At 34.3% G+C, this 21,291-nt stretch overlaps 1 protein-coding gene across 1 annotated transcript in view; it reads left to right on the forward strand.

Annotated features, from left to right (window-relative positions):
• LOC111506192 (extracellular serine/threonine protein CG31145) overlaps positions 1 to 21,291 on the forward strand; it is a 340,043-nt gene that overhangs the window by 213,226 nt on the left and 105,526 nt on the right. Inside the window, exon 5 of the mRNA XM_074184737.1 lies at positions 7,692 to 7,770. Coding sequence (XP_074040838.1) covers positions 7,692 to 7,770 — 79 coding nt within the window. The remainder of the gene's footprint in view (positions 1 to 7,691; positions 7,771 to 21,291) is intronic.

A 21,291-nucleotide genomic window follows, 5' to 3' on the forward strand; every position in this document is an offset into this window, starting at 1 on the left:
AGATAGATTAGTTTCGTATTTTCGCATTTATGACGATGTATCTCTGTAGTTGTTCGTAAAATAATTTTTTGCTGCGAACTGGTTCATTTTGGGCAAAAAACCCAAGAGACATTTTTTGTTCAGAATGAAACAGGCTATCGGAAATACATTTTTAAATGGTAAACAAATAATAAGACAAAAAGTTACATTGGAAATAAATTTTAGGGGTTGCGTTTTCCACCCCTTACAACCATGGGGTAAAACAAATAAATTACTGGTTTAGTGTCTTGGTAGTACAAAACGTCAGGGTTATTTCAATATTGTAACTTTTTCAGTGCTTGTGAAAAAAATTGTTATACAAATTTTATGTACCCCTTTAAGGGGTTGTATCTTAACAAGGGATGCTCCAATGAAGTTTCTTCATATGAAAGATCCTAACCAAAATTTTATCAAGTTTTTTAGAATCAGGAAGAGCATCAAAAAACGAAGCCGCGTTTCCTCTTTGGATGGCTATACTGATTTTTTGAATGAGAATAGATGTGGTTCTTGATTCGTGAGCTCCATTGGTTACCTTTTTTCCAATTTCTTCGGTGAAATATAAGGCTTCAGAGCTAAAAACACCGTAGTTCGAAACTTTCTCCTAAAGAGATAGTCGCACCGATTTTCGCAGAAGTAGCAGGAAAATTGCAAGTTGCTAATGTATCCAAAAAAGTAAAGTCCCAACTAATAGATTTACCGTTTTCCCATGGAACACGTATCATATCATCGGGCCGTTTTCCGTCGTCTCGACTTGTACCTATGGCTTCTTAAATCACAGGAATTTTTGCTGAAGTTAAAGCCCTTTTGATCAGATCATTTATTGCACAATGGCGAGATAAACGACCAACACTAACACGGCAGCTCAACCTGTGACTTTCTTATGAACAATCTAATCAAGCCACCAAAAATACAAAAATGTAAACAACTCGAAGAAGTCATCAATTTTCAAATTCCTACAATTTTTTTTCTGACTACCTACAAACTTTCAATTCGAAATGGTTGAATAATATCAATATCTTTGTTGTTTATATCGTTCATAATTGTTCGTTTATCCAGTGTCGTTAATTAGAGTTGTAAAATTTATTATGAGTGAAGTTTAATATCGTTCCCATATCGACCCTTGTATACAGCTGTTTGTATTTTTCTAAACAAAAACTACTTCATACTTGAAAAGTATTGATTATGAACTATCAAACGATTGTTGTGCTTTTGATATTCGATGATTCATTCAAAATCAAATTAAATCAGCGAAAGCTCGTCACTTCATGGAAAAGAGTTATTTATCGTGTTATTGTAGTGAATGATTTATTGTACGAATATTTTCCGTATTCCGCATTCAATGGTTCCCATTTGATTAGTTTCACAAATAATAATTATTTCCCAAACCAATTTTTCACAAACTGACGTTTTTTCATTGTGTTTATTTGATAAATGGCGGTCTAATTTTAACATGCAGATTAGCGTGATTTTTCTCTTCAAAGCTGATTTCATTATGTGAGTGGGATTTGTTTTTTGATGGTTGTGATAACTGATTGTATACGTGCTGAATTCTGCCATCTCATTAGTATTTCAGTAATTATATTCAAAAATTTCAGCTGAATTAATTCGCTTCACATTGCAATCCTTCCTGTATAGGTCAAGTGAACGATATATCGCAACCTACCTTCCAATAGCTACCCTTTAATAATATAGTTAGAGAGCTAACTAATTTCGTTATTCAATAATCATTTCTGATAATTGAAAATACTTCTGAATACTACTTACTCACATGAGTGGTCCAACGAAAAGTATGCAGCTTGCTTTTCTACTTTTTTTGTAACTTAACGCAAAAATACTCGGACAGGTCAATTTTGCTTTCGAGGGGGACACATTTTAAATGTATTTTTCTATCTGTGCCTTCAACCCCCTAGCGAGGGTGAGTAACAACCCTAAAGTTTTAAATAAAAAGTGGTATATCATTTGAAAGGGCACGAAATGATCTTTCCAATGATACCTAATTTGTTGTATTTCACTCGAACAAGTAGGTATTATGAAGAAAAACATCTACAACCCAGTACTTTGGAATGTGTAATTGACTTAGTAGAATCCTACTTCAGCAAGTACTGAAAATGTGACCCATTTGCTTCCATACAATAATACAGATTTTGTTCAAATCTATTCCTAATATTCTGTAGCATATCAGGTGTTATACTTCTGCACTCTGCTGTAATTCTTTGGCAAAGATCTTCTATGGACTCGGGCTGCGTAGCAAAACATTTATTTTTCAAGTGTCCCCAAAGGAAAAAGTCTAAAGGCGATAAATCAGGTGACCTGGTAGGCCATTCGATGGGGCCTCTCCTTTCAATCCACCATCCAGAAAACCGGTCATCTAAAAACTCTCTTACCGGAGCAACATGTGAGGAGGTGCTCCATCTTGCTGGAAATGAAGCCGATCATCATTATGATTTTGGTCATTTTCAATTATTTCTGTTATGAGAGGATCAATTGTATCTTCAAGCATGTTCAGGTAGACCTCACCAGTTAAATTCCCAGGAATTAAAAGTGGCCCTACGATATGACTACCTAATATGCCACACCAGACATTGATTTTTTGAGGGTACTGGTTATGGACCTTTTGGAATAAGTGTGGGTTACTGTCATTCCAGTAACGGCAATTATGTCTATTCACAGCTCCATTCAAAAAAAATGTACTCTCATCGGAAAAGCACGTGTTGAATGATAGGTGCGGATCATCAATTAGTAGCTGGCTCAGTTGTTCACAAAATTGCAGCCTTCTATCAGGATCATCTTCATTGAGTTCCTGTACTAATTTAATTTTGTACGGATGAAATTTATAGGCTTTTAATATCCGTATTATGGACGAATGGGAGACACCTGAGGCTGCAGCAAGCTGACGGATACTTTGAGTATGATCCAATTTAACATGTCCCAAAACAGCGACTTCCACTGCTTCATTTCTGATCGGTTTCCGTGGCTGGTGTTTCACATTACAGACAGGTCCGGTATCGACAAACTTTTGGACTAACTTGGCAACGTTCGAATCATTCACATTTTTCCCGGGATGACTGTTATTAAAGAGGCGAGCAGTAAGTCTAGCACAACTATTATGTTGATAATATAGTTTAACAATTTCAATTCGTTCAGGAATGGAATAAACCATTTTTACAGTAAAGTTGAAATAATTTCAAAAGCAACCGAACTGAATCAATGAACGTTTGCCTAAATTCTTTTTGTACACTTATCTGCTGTTGTTATTTGAACCAAATAACGCACGAGAGAAATTGAGGAATGTAGTGGTGATAAAAATGCTGTTTTTTCCGTATTTTCATCAACACTAAAAATATCGAGTAAATGTTCTTGCTTTTTTTATAATTATTCAAGTAAATACAACAAATTAGGTATCATTGGAAAGTTAATTTTGTGCCCTTTCAAATGATATATCACTCGACCCCACTTTCCATTTGAAATTTCAGGGTTGTTACTCACCCTCGCTAGGGGGTTGAAGGCACAGGTAGAAAAATACATCTGAAATGTGTCTCACTCAAAAGCAAAATTGACCTGTCCGAGCATTTTTGCGTTAAGTTACAAAAAAAGGAGAAAAGCAAGGTGCATACTTTTCGTTGGACCACTCGATATATACAATCGATCGCTTCAAAAACACTTCACTAAGTTTCTTCGGAAGCTTCTGATAATCCCTCTTCCATATTCTCTGTTTCACTATCGCTGTCGTCATTCAAATCTATGGAACGCCGTTTATCTTTTTATTGTCACAAATATTAATTCCTCAATTTGTTCACCTAACACAGACCTTTATTTATAGAGTGACATTTTGTTGTTCGCTCCAACTGACGAAGAGGAATAAAATACTGTGAAAGAATTCCGATTTTCAATTATGGAATATCATTGACTTTAGGTCGATGATGGCCACTTTCTTGCACACTTGAGTGGCTAATGAGCCTGAAACCAGTCTACAAGTGTGCCCGTTCTAGAATTGAAGGTCGACTCTTTCAGTTGTATTGCCAATTGCATATGCAGGAAATTTTCTGTGAAAATTCCTGCACTGACGCCTGTCGGATATAATCCAACGCCCTTCGTGGTATTAGCCAGGGAGTAGTTGTTTTCTGATAGGCGTCAGTCCATTCAACGTACTGTGTAGGTATATCGAGACTGGCTTGAACGTTTGAAGTTCATTTGCTTTAGATTCAATTGGATATAGACAAATAAATTGTTAGTTGAATAAATTGAGGAATTAATATTTGTGACAATAAAAAGTAAAACAGAGATCCATATAAACCAATAATGAATTTATTTCCACCATTAATATAGAAGTGGCCAATCTCCATATAGTCTTTTTCAACTGAAATTACTTTTTTAATCCTTTTCTGTCAGTCTTCTTCGGTAATATTAGATACTTCTTCTTTAACTAGCTCTATTAACTTTTTATCAAATTTTAGAAAGTATTTTTACGCGTGATACTTTGTTTCAATTTTACCCAAATCAACTCGATGGTATTGAGAACACAAAATTAAGGAGAAAGTCTCAGTATGGTGTGTGTTCATATTTTTCAGCAATACTCTCAACGTCCATACACTTTTTCAAATATTTTTGTCTGTAAAACTTCAAGTGGTTGGTTATTGATATAGTAATTTTTGAAATTCAAATTGTTATCCAATAAAAAACTTTGTATTTCATGTTTTCTCTAATTTTTATTCGGTACTTTGATGAGCTGTCGCGCATGATAGGAAGTGTTGTCAAGAACTATCACACTATTTGCATCCAAATTTGGAATAAATGTGTTCTCAAACAATTTCACCAAAATATCAGCTTCCATGTTCTTATGATAGTCAACATTGCAGTCCTCAAGTTTTTTCCACATAATTTCAGAGAAATCTGAACCTATCCTTTACTTCCTCCGCAATGCACAACGATTAGTCGCGCTTCTTTGTTTGCAAGCATGTTAGGCGTACACATTCTCGAACCATCAGTCCACCCTTTCGTAACAGTGTCATGAGTGTCATACCAAGAAAATTTGCCGTTGTTCTTCTCTATATTCAGTTATTTGTTCTGAGTATTTTTTACGCAATTCCACTATTCTTCTGATTTCCATAACTGCTTGACATTTCTTTATCATTTTAAATCTAAATCCAAGTTTCTTTATCCATCAGCTCACGTTGTGGCTGGAAGTATTCAAAAAAAAAGATTTGGAAAAGCTGAATACACTTATTTGAATCAATGAATCGAAGAGGTTTTTGTATTAAAGTGTATAATTTTTAAAATTCTTGCAAAGCGCTTTCGACTTTCGTCATCATCAGTGCTCACTTGAAAGTAAGTGATCTAATTGAGAAGAAAGTTTAGTGAGAATTGAAGTTGTAAAATTTTTAAAGAAAAGAAATTTGGAAAAATTGTTTGAGATTACTTACTTATCAGGCAACAGGAAGTATCAAATTAAGTACATTACACATTTTTAATATTTAACTTAAACACTCAAAATAGAAAAAGGCAATAAATAAAACTTTTTAGATCTTACTATAACAAAAACTAACAACAAACTAAATTTTTCTATTTACAGAAAACCAACCCAGACTGTTCGTGTGATCCCCTTCAATTCATTTCATCCTATGCAACATAAAATGGCCTCCTTCAATTGGTTTGTCAACAGATTGTTGAACATTCCCTTATCTCCCTCCAATTTTAATTTAGAATTAAATACTTTTAAACAGATTGCTGTCAACAATGGTTATCAACCATCCATTATTCACAAATTAATTAGTAAATTCAAACTCAGATCAGATAGAAGATTGGCCTTCAACTCTACCACCTTGGTTAATTCACCTTCTGTGATATATTTTTCCTTACCTTATTTTGATCAAAATATGTGTACTGTTATTTCCAAATCTTTAGAAAATACCATACCTGGCACAAACATTTCTTTTAAATCTCAAAACAACTTAAGTAACTTTTTAGTAAATTCCAAAGACAAAATCAACAAATTACACAGAAGTGGAGTCTACAAGCTTGACTGTTCCGATTGTTCGGCATCTTACATTGGTAGAACCTGTAGACCTCTTTTTACTCGTATTAATGAACATTTAAAAAACCGGACAAATCTGCTTTCAGCCACCACATAAAATTTCACAATCACAACTTTGGTCCCAAAAGAAATTCCAAAATATTACATGAAATAGATAATAAAAATTTCCTTAGACTTGACTTGTTTGAAGAGTTGGAGATTTCTAAAGAACTTTCCAACAATGATCATTGTTTGAATACTCAAGTAAACTTAAACAGAGATTTCCTTCCCCTTCATAAGAGGATTATGAATTATCAATTAATCACAGTTTATTAATATAATTTATTCAATATTTTTCCTCTACATATTCAATCAAATCCATAATAGATCAATCCTCAAGTTGGTACCATTATTTTAACATGACACTTGACACATTCTGTCTCAAGTTGTCCTTCTTCATATGATACTTTGACCGAACCACATGGCCTCAATCCAAAAATGTATTTTCTTGGCTAGAAGCCTATTTTGTTTTATATAATTCAAATATTACAAATGTACAATTCACTTATTTTGATACTTCCTGTTGCCTGACAAGTAAGTAATCTCAAACAATTTTTCCAAATTTCTTATCCTTAAAAATTTTACAATTTCAGTTCTCACTAAACTTTCTTTTCAATTAGATCACTTACTTTCAGGTGAGCACTGATGATGACGAAAGTCGAAAGCGCTTTGCAAGAATTTTAAAAATTATAATACAAAAACCTCTTCGATTCATTAATGGAAATATTGAATTCCTTCCTTATGATTTCAGTTGTAGGAACCTCATTGCTTTTGTAACAGTCGTTTATTGTTTTTTTCAATGATTTTGTTAAATGCACATCTAAAGGTTTTGGTAATCCTGTATTACATCGTGTCTTGCGTTCATTAGGTTTGTTTTAGACTTTTTCACATATAGTCGAGTAAGGAATTTCGATCAAATCTGATGTTGCTTGTAATAGTTTGTTTCCTTCGAAACCAAATTTGAGATGTATATTCTTATATACATTGAAATATACTCTCTGTGTTTCAGTATTCAAATGCATTCGAATCTTATTCACTGGTATTCACACGTGTCTAGGTGTAAAAATAAAGATTTGGTGTTGGGAAAAAACTCCAGTAATATTCATTACTACACCAAAGGTTCCAAACAGTACATCACAAGTACTATTAGTACTTGTCCAAAGACGCCACATTTTAAGCAGCTCCATAAATTTCAAGTAATTATAACAGCACCAATATCGAATTCCAACACTCAAATCGCGATCAGTTCTGAACTGAACACGGCGGCGATAACCATCCCCGTATTCCCCGAATTCTATTCGTCACCGTAACATGACTTCAAATTTAATTTCATGACTCTTCAGCCAATCATAAAACTCGGTTAGTAAAAATTATTCAATACGAACCGCCAAGTCCACAGTCCATGTGGACTAGTTCGTTGCCGGTTCATTTCTATGTATTGGTTTTTTTGCCTTTGAGACTGCCGCCAACTTTAGGTGTGCACAATATCGTTAACTTCGACTATAAAATATCGTATTTGTCAAGAAAAATATGCATTCGTCTTCTTCCACACAGAGCGCAACTGAATGTTCATCAAAACATATGATTTTCTTTTTCGTTTCAGCTCAAAAAACTGGAGGAACCCAGCTGAAGCTCGTCATAGATTATGCTAATGATATGCAGGCGTTATTCAAACCCATGAGGTGAGTTTTCACAGTTTAACCTCAACTTCATTGAACAATTTTTGTTGATTTTAACCACTCGGGTAAAATAATCTATGAGTTGTATTAACCATGTTAACATAAACTGGTGTTTACTTATTCCTGGAATAATTTTTAATTTGATCCTCATCAGGTATGACAAATCCATACATTTCCAATAATTCACTTCTTACATTCCTCGCATAAATCTGAAAGAAACCTCATTTGATTTCGAATAAATTTCAAGAAACTGGGGAATTATGACTAGCAATATCGAAGCGGATCAGCAAAAAATGACGGAAATCCCAAAGGCAATTGGAAATGTGATTTTTATGGTATTCGCGGAAGGAAATTACATTCTTCCGGTATGTTAGTTTATGCCCGCCACTGTCTGAACGAAGATAAGGAATTATTCGTAACCAAGTCGTAACGTACGTGACTGTGGCATCAAAATGAAGTTTTGCATATTTTTGTGTTCCTCCCAATTGAGGTTTTGTTGAAACATTCCCTTGAATATTTCATACCCAATTTTTCCATAGTAAAAATGGCGGTGTTTGTCTAAACTTTCAGTATCCCTCTTTAACAGTGCGGAAATACGGGGTTTGAGAAAACTGACAGCATTCATCTCTGACATACAGCAGCAATTGTTCATAGTTCAACGGAGGTGGTACTGCCCAAAAGTATTTTTTTACATTGTTCTTCATGACATTATGGTTCTTAGCAATTATTTTTTCAATAAATTGAAGGATGTAGCTGATACTTCGTGTTAGATCATCATGAAAAATGAGAAACAAAACTTTCTATGTTTTTTACCACTCGTTTTTCTAACTAACGTTACTGCAGTTTCGTACGATAAGAACATTCCCAAACGAATACAATTAATTGAAAATAATTGATAATATCAGCCCTTATATATTCAAACAGCATTGTAGGTAATAACAGAGGTATAGTCTATCCATTCCCAATTGGAACGGCAATAAAAAGATGAGTACAGCCCCTAGTCGCCCAGATAATTAGTAAACGTGCTATCAAATGTAGTTGAGGAGTAAAAGCTCGGCTAGCTGGACTGGCTGAATACTAATTTTTTGTCGTTTCACAATATTTCTTTATCAGTGCCGTGTGTTCGTGGGGTTAGGTGAGGTAGTGAGTGGTTTTGCAAACTACTCACTCATTGATCTAGAGATCAATTATCCTAACGCCAAACTGATATTTTTGCACTCGACGCGCGTTTCGCTAACAAGGTTAGCATCTTCAGGAGAAGCAAATTGATACTGAATCAAAAGACAATGGTTAGCTGTTTATATACCTAAATATACAAATTAATTTGTCAACAATAGATATGACTTTCTGGAGACCTTTTGAAACAAATGATAACATTACGTGTGAGGAATCTGTGTCAATCGACAGGGATCTGGAATTTGGAAATAAGAACTTACATGTTCAAGTTCAGCGAGTAATTTTAAATATTCATGAATGCTTGGAGAAGGAAAACTCACACTTCACATAATGCTATTGTGAATAGAATATGCGAGTTAATGAAACTATCTCGTTCGACAGTTCTTCGAGTCATTAAAATAGGGGATGTCATTTACCAAGCAGTGAAACGAAAACAAAGGAATAAAAAATTCGCAAACGTTGATGGTGCTATAAAAGATGTGATTCGGCGAACAATTCATGGTGTATACCAAAAAAATGAAGTACCAACCTTGGAAAGGATTTGATATAAATTACTCGACTATCTCGATTACAATTACAAATCTTTAGAAACTCTACAAGGTGTCTTATTGTCCTAAGGTTTCAAATATGAAAAATTGAACAAACGGATGGTCATAATAGAATCGACACGCATTGTTCAACTCCGACAAGAATATTTGAGGCGAATGAAAAGCTACCAAAAATCCAGCAGACATATAATCTACCTCGACGAAACTTGGTTTGACACCCATGATGTTGTCAAATATGCCTGGGTAGACGAAACAAAGTATTGTGCTTTGAACACACCTTCTTCAAAGGGAAACCGTGTTATAATTTTGCATGCCGGGAATAAAAGTGGTTTCGTACCTAACGCTTTGCTTCTGTCGGCCAAAAATATAAAAGATTCGTCTGCTGATTACCACGAAGATATGACTGCGGCTTTATTCGAAACCTGGTTCACTGAGCAGCTTCTCCCAAATATTTCTCCAAACTCGGTTATTGTTATGGATAACGTTCCGTATCATTCTCGGTTATTGACTACAATACCAAACAATAACACAAAAAAGCAGATATTGTTGATTTGATGCGAAATCAAGACATGGAAATACCCAAAATGATTCCAACGAAAAAGGTATTACTGGCGACCATAAAACAACGTAATTTTAAAAAAGAGTATATTATTGATTCGATGTATGAAACACGTGGTCATATTCTCTTACGTTTGCCTCCATACTATTGTGGGTTCAATCCAATTGAAATGTTTTAGGCCACAATGAAAGAAAGCTTGCGGAAATGTAATCAGTCACCTACTTTGAATGCTGTGGTGTTTGACAATATAAAGCGAGTGGTGAATGAAGTAGGTAATAGTGATGTGTGGAAGAACTGTGTGGCCCATGTTATAAAAGAAGAGAACAAATATTATGTGCAAAGTTCCATAAATCCGATCGTTATTCAACCCAATGATGATTCCACCTCATCCAAATATAGCGAAGAAGAATTTTAATTTTTCTAGCAATTTTGTTGGCCTCTATTATTCTGTAAATATATATTTGACGAGAATTCGGTGTGATTATTTCTGTCTTCATTTTATTTTATAGTTTTCGACTCGGAAATCAACTACCTTAAATTTCAAAGTTTTTCATAATTACCCATGGTGGAAAAATTCAGTTGAGATAACTTTTTCATGGGGTGATCAATTGCTATGGTCGTAAGAATGAGTAACTAAAAAACTACCACAGAAAAACAACTCTCCCCAAACGATTATCTCCCGCTGGAACCAATGAGGCGGAGGGAGGAAATAGAGGATAGGTGAAAGCACTCGACTGACCTATAAATAGTCAGATCTCAGAGGAATAAGTCCAGTTATCACCCGAAGACGATTGTGGATACTAACGATCGGAACGTCGTGACGTAATGTGACATAACTTGGTTTGAATTCTTTCATTTTTAATTTTTTCATTATGTGTTGATAATATTTTTAATTTTCAGCTTTTATTAATATTTCAATTTTTTTTCTTGGAGAAAACCGATGCCTGGGTATGACAACGAATTGAACCTGGGGACTTTCACCCCAATTCGAAATCACTTCTAGATCCTCATTGAGATATGCAATCTTCTGCTGCCGGTGAAGATGAGCCTTCGTAGCTGATGTCCTGGAATCCAAATGGAATGATGAGACAAGTGTGCTGTCGTCAGCAAAGCATTATATTGGATTCTTGTTTTTTTCCAATAAGTCGTTGATATACAATTAAAAGAGGGTAGGAGACGATATGGATCCCTGGGGAACACCATCGTAAGTGGTGAAAGTATTCAAGAGATATCCTTCGACAGCCACTTGCAGGGAACCTTCTGAAGAGCCATACACAAAAATAATCCGACAAGCCATATTTTCGAAGTTTGGCCAGCAAACCCTCGTGCCAGAAGAAATCCATCTTGATTTTGATCAGGTTGAAAATCTCTTCCCGTACCCTTTCAACTGTCGTTCGCCATGGGGGCGAGTGGTTCAAATCTCAGAGTGTTGTTTTGGTAACGACATAGAGGTCAATGACATCTATGCCGCTCTGGCCTTGTGTACCCCTTCCTGACTGGGGTATTGATGAACAAACTTGTTCATTTTAACAGACGTCGTGGGGCCTTCACTCAACCAAGCGACGGGGCCTTCTGAATCGAGTGGGGTCGTCTATAGTGTAATCTACAGCTTCCCTAACTAATGGGTTATCATGAGTTTCCGCTGACTCGAAAACTCTCTGATTCCTCGACTGAATGGACTAACCCTCGTGCCACACACGGTGAAAGGCCTTATAAATATCAAGCGCAACAGATCTTGATTCTCCGTGTTTCTCGATTACGTCATTCCAGATATGGGTGGCATACGACAGAAAAACGCCTGTTGATCTTTGTTTCCATATTGATGATCGCTCAAGATGTTGATACAGTGTCACCATTAAAGTGCGCACCATATGGGAAAATTTTTTTTTTGAAAAGTTTCAATGAAGTTCAACTTCGGCACTTGTTTGTGCTTTAAATTTAACTCAAAATGATGCGGCCAACTGCGACCCAATGACGTAAAGTGTTAGTCAAATTCAACTTTTTTTTTGAAAAAAATTGAAAAAGTGCATTTCTAGATCGAATTTAACAAAAATTACTTGAAAAAGTTGTGTCAACGGCAATTTTATATCCATATGCCAAATTTTATGCAACTAGGATAAAGTTAATGTTTTGCTTATTTTTGACAGATATCCCCTTTATTTTATTAAACAAGTTCGGTTAATTGTCATCAATTCATGTATACATAACAAATTCATCATGGAGTTTAACTTTTCTGATGAATTTTTACTTATACGGACATTTTTGAGGAGAAATTAAAAATGTGCTATAAAAATTTTAACATGACTGGTGCAAAGTTTCAATCACTTGACTATTCTCTTAAACTATTTTGAAAAAGCAGACACAACTCAAAAACTGCAATAAGTATTAATAAAATTACTAGAGTTGAAATTACATTGAAATTTCAATATTCAGTATTTACAGATTATTTATAAACACTAACTAGGTCGGAAAGGATGCTTAATCACGTTGAATAACTCTCGTACAACACGACTACTCGACTCGTAGTCGAGTAGTCGTGTTGTACAGACGTGTGTGATTTCGCTCCTTAATTCAATTACAAATCTCAGTGAATACATTTTTGATCAAATACTCAATCGAAATGTCAGCAAAATGTGCCAAGTGTACAAAAACAACAAATGATAAGGCGCCAGGTCTACAGTGCAGTTTTTGCAGTAAAGTTTTTCATTGCAGATGTTTGGGCCTATCCAAAGAACAACTCGCTTTGTTTACCGATACGCAAGGAACATTTTACAAATGTGAGGACTGTAGACAATTCATTGGTGGAGATCCAAATATATCTGTACGTACAGAGTGTGCAAACTGTCAGGAACTGACTCAAGCAATAAAAGACCTCAATGCCTTGGTCAAAGGATTACAGGAAGAAATAAAAAGTCTGAAAAATAGGAAAAACTCAATGTGCACTGAAACTATTATCAATGAAATCTCTGAAAGACAACATAAAGAGAGTAATATTATCATTTATAAAATGCAGCAAGTTGATCCAGAGACAGATAAGAAAAGTACTATTGATATTATAAAGGCTATTGCACCTTCGATTAATACTGATAGAATAAAAACATTCAGAATAGGACGAAAGGAAGGTAGTAATATCTCTCCACTTAAAGTCGTTATGAACAATAGAGAAGACGTCAACTGCATCTTGAAAAACAAGTACAAACTAAAAGTTTTGAATATTAATGTCCAAATCAGCACCGATAAAACAATAATGCAACGTGAACACTTGAAAAAAGTAATTTCAGAAATGAATGAACGCAAACAAAAGGGAGAGGATAATCTTTATATAAAATATGTCCATGGCATTCCTACTATCGCTGTGTCAAAAAAGTAGAATGCAAAATAGGTCACTTAAACATTCGCTCCTTAAACAATTGTTTCGACACATTCAAAGATTGTGTTATAGAAAATAATATTTCTCTGATTGGGGTTACAGAAACTTGGATTACGCCTGGTACCTCTGACAACTTCTTTACAATTCCTAATTATAGTCTAGTACGATTGGACCGAGACGGAAGAGGAGGTGGAGTGTGTTTTTTCTTGAAACACCTCTACAAATACAAAATATATTACTCTTCTACTTCTCCTAGTGGACTGGAGCAGCTCTGGTTGATTGTGGATATGAACAAACAAAAAATTGCCGTCGGTGTTGTTTATCGTCCGCCAGGAACAAATGTTGAAAACGTCGTGCAAGATTTAGGGGAAATTCTGGAACGTGTTTATTTAGAAACTTCAGTGGTGGTGTTAGTGGGTGACATTAACATCAACTTGTTAGCCCCCTATTCCAGATATGCTGAACTATTTTGCTCGCTCATTTCCAATTTCGATTTATGTCAAGTTGTGAAAAATCCAACTCGAATCACTTCTACTTCTGAATCCCTCATCGATATAATCTGTGTAAGCTCGGATGTTGTGGTGCGGAATTCGAATACTCTGGACGTGAATGGTATGTCTGATCATATGTTGGTATGTTGTGACATAGATCTAGATGTGGCCGAAAAATGTGATAAATTGATTCTTTATAGAAATTTCAAATACTTAGATTATGACAATTTTTCACGTGATGCCAATAGCCTACCTTGGGGTCATATCATCAACTTGGATGAAATGAATGTCAAAGTAAATTTTCTCAATGACTGTATCCTATTTTTATTCGATAAGCATGCCCCCGTTTGCTCGAGTAATAAAAAGTATAGAAGTCTTCCTTATATAACATACAACCTCAAACTAATGATGCGCATTAGAGATAGGGCCCATGCCAAATATTTGAAAAATAGAACACCTGCTAATAGGAAATATTATGTCGATTTACGTAATTACATCAATGATGCGTTGAAAAGAGAGAAAAAAGCGTACATACAGTACGTTCTAAATAAAAACAAAAATAACAGTAAAATGATATGGAAAACATTTTCTAATTGGGGTATTACTACAAAGTCTGGCCAGCAAAATACTTATTTACCTGAGGAGCTACAAAATCCAGAAGAAATCAACGATTATTTCCTGAATGTCTCAGGTAACACTTCAATAAACAATGATACTTTCGCTTTCTATAACAGTAATAAATTGAATCACGAATTCAAGTTCTCTTTTGCTGAAATAACATGCGAAGACATCCTTAATGCTGTTAGAGATGTCAAATCCAATGCCTTAGGAATAGATAACATAAATATTAGGATGATTTCTCTTGTTATTCCTTTTTGTGTCAATGAAATCAAACACATCTTCAACGAATCTCTTAATCAGGGTGTGTTTCCCGACATATGGAAAATGGCAAATGTCATACCCATTCCAAAAAAAAGTTCGCCTTCCTCTCTCAATGAATTACGTCCAATAAATATTTTGCCTGCTTTTTCCAAAATATTTGAAAAAATTATCTCCAATCAAATAAAATATTTTTTGGAAAGTCATAGAATTCTTCCTGATGTACAATCAGGGTTTCGACGGAAACATGGAACTCAAACCGCTCTCTTGAAGGTGATTGATGACATTGGGAAAGCCAGGGATAAATCATATATCTCACTCTTGGTTTTACTCGATCAAAGCAAAGCCTTCGATTTGGTTAATCACAACTTATTACTTACCAAACTCAAGTATATCGGCTTTGACAATTCAACACTGAATTGGATGTCTAGTTACCTCACTGGTCGAGCTCAGAGAGTGAAACTTGATCAAAATATGTTATGCTCCTCTTTTAGGGAAACCTGTTCGGGTGTTCCTCAGGGGAGTATTCTTGGCCCTCTTATGTTCTCGATTTTTATTTTCGATTATCCTTCTTTTATAACTAATTGTCATGTTCATCTATATGCAGATGACTTTCAGTTATATTTATCTTTTAAACCCGACGATATAGAAAATGGCATTACATTCATAAATGAGGATCTTCAAAATACTTCAATCTACTCAAATAATCATGGGTTGAAAATTAATCCCACTAAAACAGTCGCCCTATGCTTAGGATCTCAAGCACAAATCACTTATGTTCAAAGAAACCATACGCTTGCCTTAGATAACTCTGAAATAAATTGGGTGGATTCTGCAAGAAACTTAGGTGTCATTGTAGATAACACTTTGACTTTCGATGACCATGTGAGAAGTATATGTAAAACTTCGTTTTTCAAGCTAAAAAACTTGTACAAATTTAAATTTCAACTTTCTTCTGACACGAAACTCAAATTGGTCAAATCACTAATTTACCCTCATACTGATTATTGTTGCATGGTGTATTACAACTTCTTACCAGAATATAATAAAATGAAATTGCAACGTTTACAGAATACATGCATGCGATTCGTTTGTTGCATACCGTATAGAGAACATGTTACGCCTTACATAATGAATATGAAAGAGTTGAATGTTAAAGCTTGTTTATTCTTGTATAATTTGTTGAAAACGAAAATTCCTTTTTACTTGTTTCGTTCATTAAACAGACGGTCTGACATTCATACAGTAAATGTAAGAACCGATTCCTTCTGTGTTCCTCAGCACCTAACTACAAAATTTGAAGGTTGTTTCTCATGTTTTGCTCCTTATAACCTGAACAATATTCTGTCATTACTTGATAATTCGTTTAACCTCTTCAAAAGAGAATTAAAATTAAAATTGATGAATACTCAGATTTGATTTGATATATTTATTTATTTATGTATTTATTATTCCTATTATATTATATTATTTTATTTCCTATTATATTGTGAAACATCTCCTCCATCTGAATATGATATGTATATTGTCTGTTTATGTATTAATACTCTGTTACATCATAATCTTCATTGTAATAAAAAAAAAAAACTTCCACTTTGAAATGTGCATGTATATGATGTAGTATATATATGATCATCTATAGTTATATCCCTCTATATGAGGGATATCTGTGTTGTATTTGTATTTTATTTTAGTTTATAATATCTCATATTGTATTACACATGTCAGTTATGGGAAGGGTGGAAGACAGCCTCCGGCTAACCCGATCCCCTTTGTGTCTAAAATGTATTTTTTATGCACAATAAATGTATTATTATTATTATTATTATTATTATTATAAAATTTTTAAGTAGGTCTTGACGAACAAAATGCATGCTATATTGTATGCAAGTTGTTGATTTACTTGTCAAGTTTTTAACAGTTATTTTTGCAATAATGTTGTCTCTTCCGGAAAGAATAGAAATAGTTTTAATATGTGGTGAGAATACACCATACCGGGAAGTAACTAACATTTTTAATGAACGGCATCCAAGAAAAATGTTCAACATACTACTCTGTCAAGGATAATGTCGAAATTCAGGGAAATAGGATCCGTAGCAAATCAATTTAAGAAAAAGCACACGTCAAGTAAATATGATGAGGAGGCCCAACTTAACATTTGTTTAAAAGTTATTGAACAGGGGCAAACGAACATAACCGATATTATAAAAAATACCGATTACAAGAGAGAAAGTGTTTGAAAAATTTTAGCAAAGCATAAATTTTCGCCTTACAAGCCAAAATTTAGTAACACATTTAAAGAACGAGATTTTGATGTCCGTTTGGGGTTTTCATTCTGGTTTTAAGGAGAGAGAGAGAAAAATGTAAAGTTTCCGTATAAAATTTTATGGACAGATGAGGCAACGTTCTCTTCAAATGGAACGGTAAGTTTTCAAAATTGCCGATGGTGGGCCCAAGAAAATCCCAATTTCACAGTTGAATGTGGTGATCAGTATTCCTTTGAAACTAATGTATGGTGTGGGATACCTAATGACCAAATAATTGAGCCATTTTTCTTTAGGGAAAATTTATCATCTGTCGGTTATCTCAACCTTTTAATTAACGAGGTTAGTGAAGTTTAGACAATATGTCTTTGAATACTAAATACGACCTATGGTATCAACTTAATGGCGCACCAATACATCACACGGTTGCTGTAAAACAGGCCCTCCAACAAATTTTCAGAGGCAAAGTTACTGGAAACATTATTGGCCACCTAGATCACCCGACTTGACGCCTTTAGACTTTTTCTTGTGGGATTACCTGAAACGAAAAGTGTACCGAAGTAGACCATTTATTGACATACAACATCTGGAAAATACCATTCGCGTGTGCTGTGCAAATATAAATCTCCGATTCATTAAAAATGCAGTTACAGATGTTAGTAGAAGGACCATGATTTGTATTGAACGTGGAGAACGACATACTGAAATGTAGGCTATAAGTGTTTAACAACCTCATTTAGATCAATAAGTAATTTTTTGTACCCATTTGTATTCTCTATAATATAATTGTTGTTTAAAATTTATAATAATAATAATAGTTCTATCGAAATTATTTGCATTTTTTTTAGTTGTCTCTGCTTTTTCGAAATCAAAGGTTTGTTCAAGAAAATAGCCAAGTGATTGAAACTTTGCGCCAGTCATGTTGAAATTTTTACAGCAAATTTTTAATTTCTCTCTAAAAATGTCCGTATAATTGAAAATGTATCAGTAAAGTTAAACTCCATGATGAGTTTGTTATGTATACATGAATTGATGACAATTAACCGAACTTGTTTTTTAAAATAAAGGGGATATCTGTCAAAAATAAGCAAAACGTTAACCTTATCCTAGTTGCATAAAATTTGGCATATGGATATAAAATTGCCGTAGACACAACTTTTTCAAGTAACTTTTTGTTAAATTTGATACAGAAATGCACTTTTTCAATTTTTTTCAAAAAAAAGTTGAATTTGACAAACACTGAACGTTAGTGGGTCGCAGTTGGCCGCATCAATTTGAGTTAAATTTGAAGCACAAACAAGTGCCGCAGTTGAACTTCATTGAAACTTTTCGAAAAAAAGTTTCCCATATGGTGCGCACTTTAATGGTGACACTGTATATTGATATTAATATTTGAGGATATGGCATTGCTTTAATAATATTGATCGTGAAAGGCCGGTTTTCTGTCGCTAATGCGATTTTTCACTAAACGCAAAAATAAATCATTCATCAATGATACATGATGGTCCCTGCGAAATCATAACATAATTCATGGTAGAAAGATCCTGTTTTATATTTGACTTTTGACATAAATTCCAAAATAAATAACGTAATGAGCAATACTGAATAAAAGGGTTGTCCATTTTAATGGATTAAAAAAACATGAAATATAAAGGCGATTGCTGATGAATAATTTAGAGTCATCATTTCAAATGTTTGTACTGGTAGTAAAATAATGTTCATTCGTTTAATGGATGTGCCTCATTGGAAAGGCGTTTTAGTTGATTGAAATTGAATATTGATGCTAAAATAATCTACAATGTTCAAAGTATGATAATAGAGAGGCGATTGTTTACTCACAACGTTCCAATACCGAATTTTTGGATGAAGAGCTATTGAAAACTCAAACATATTTTTTTACAACCAAAATATCGAAGGAAATAGTTGAGATTACAAAGTAATCTGAGAGAAAATCAGTATCTTTCAAATAGTCAAATAGACAATTCCAATACCACTTTCACTAACTGGTATCTTTCAGAAATAATGTACGAGGGTGGTCTGAGAAATTTCCGTTCACAACATGAAAACAGCAGCACCAGTAACTAAAAGCTAGTGAATTTCGTTTTGTGCACCTGTTGACAGTTACTTACCAAAATTTCAGCCATTTTGGACGCACATTTGTTATGTTACAGTCCTTCTTTGTTTCAAACTTATATATTGTATAAGTTTGAAAATGTCCTTATATATTGTGTGAGTTAGAAAATGTCCTTATAGGACGAAACTGCAGTAACGTTAGTTACAAATAAAAGTGGTAAAAACATAGAAAGTTTAATTTATCTTTTCTTCATTATGATTTTCTACCACGTAGTAACGGCTACATCCATCTATTAATTGATTAATCAATCATCATCTTCATCACGTACGAGTCTCTGTGAGCAGCTGTGATGGCGTCATGGCAACTGAATTCAGAGTGGGGACGGAGTGAGAGAGTAATAGATAGAGAAAAAGTGAATAGAGAATAGAGGAATAGGTATCACACAGCTGCACGCATTGAACTTCATCGACGAATTTTTGTTATTTCGGCTTGCGGAAATCGTCAGATTATATATTTTTCGTTATCCTTGAATTATTTCTTTCAAAATAAAAAAAAAAAAATCACCTACGCTCGAGAATGTCGAAATGACGTTATTTTTTACAACTTTGCTGCCCTCCCCTTTCATTACGTCACTCTCAAATTGTCAGATTACTGGAATATCCACTTTTTAGCAGGTAATTAATTCACCCTACCTTAATCTGACGCGCTCGAGAATTTCTGATGATCAATTTTTTTTTACTAATCTGATCATCTGATCCTTTATCCTTCACGGGCGGCCTTATACCGGGTGTCCCACATTTTATGTGACAGGCAATATCTGGTTTGTTGAAGGAGATACACAAAAATGTTTCATACAAAAGTTTTAGGAGTTCATGAGAGCTATATTTTGATATAATTTTTAAATATACAGGGTGTTTTGTGTAGGTGCTACAGACCAAAATTCCATTTTTTAAAATTGAACGCCCTGTATATCATTACATATTCAGATGCTACGTTAAATTCTGATATCATTTCATGTTTGGTTTTTGAAATTCGGTTACGGCGTTGTTGAGTTATTGCTTAAAATATAAAGTCTTGAGAACGACTATTATTTTTAAAAATATCTCATACAATTATTCTCTCTGCATCAGATCACATGAAAATTAGTCAAAATTTTGGGTGTTCGAAGTAATGGTTTCAATTTTGAGTTGTGGAATTCAGTCAGGAATCATTTTGAATATGAAACAATTGCGAAATTGAAAGAGGTGTATTCGAAAACAAATCTTTAATTAATAACAATGTAAATGATATAACTTGATGAATCATTTCATAAGAATGGTAGGTACCTAGAAATAAGTCATAAAAATTGTTCAAAGTGATGCCCATTAGATATTATACAGGCTTCGAAACGTCAAATCACTTCTCTCGTACAAGTCGCTCTTATAATATCAGGCGTAATATCACTGCACGCTAGTCGAATTTTCATTTTCAGATCATCCACATTCAAAGGGGGAGTAGTGAAAACAATATTTTTTAAATAACCCCATAGGAAAAAATCAAGCGGTGATAAATCTGGGGAACGAGCCGGCCACCGAATTGGACCCTTATTACCAATCCATCTATTTGGGTACGTTCTATTCAGATATTCAGTAACAACCTGTGAATTGTGAGGAGGAGCACCATCTTGTTGCCACCAAATTCCTTGTCGTTCTGCTATGGGAATATCTTCCATCAACTGGATCAAATCATTTTCTAGAAAATGTAAATATCGCAATCCATTGAGATTTTCATTGAAAAAGTAAGGTCCTATAATGCGGCCATTGAACAATCCACACCATACATTAATACCCCAAGTAGTTTGAAAATTACTTTCGCGGACCCAGTGGGGATTTTCTTGAGACCAATAGTGACTGTTATGTCGATTCACAACTCCATTATTGTGGAATCGCGATTCATCGCTTCACAAAATTTTACTGAATATGTTAGGACTTTCATGTAATATTACCTGAATACAAGCAATGAATTCAAGTCGTCGTTCAAAGTCCGTGGGTTTCAAACCTTGTACCAACTGAATTTTGAATGGGTGGTATTTATTTTCTTTCAGAATTCTCTGTACATTAGATTTACTCACATCGACTTCTTCTGCAAGAGTACGGATAGAAACATGTGGATGAATAATAATAT

The sequence above is a fragment of the Leptinotarsa decemlineata genome, unplaced genomic scaffold, assembly GCF_025532065.1.
Source record: "Leptinotarsa decemlineata unplaced genomic scaffold, Ldec_3_MD MMD2_tig00026358_RagTag_RagTag, whole genome shotgun sequence".
Taxonomy (NCBI): Eukaryota; Metazoa; Arthropoda; class Insecta; order Coleoptera; family Chrysomelidae; genus Leptinotarsa; species Leptinotarsa decemlineata.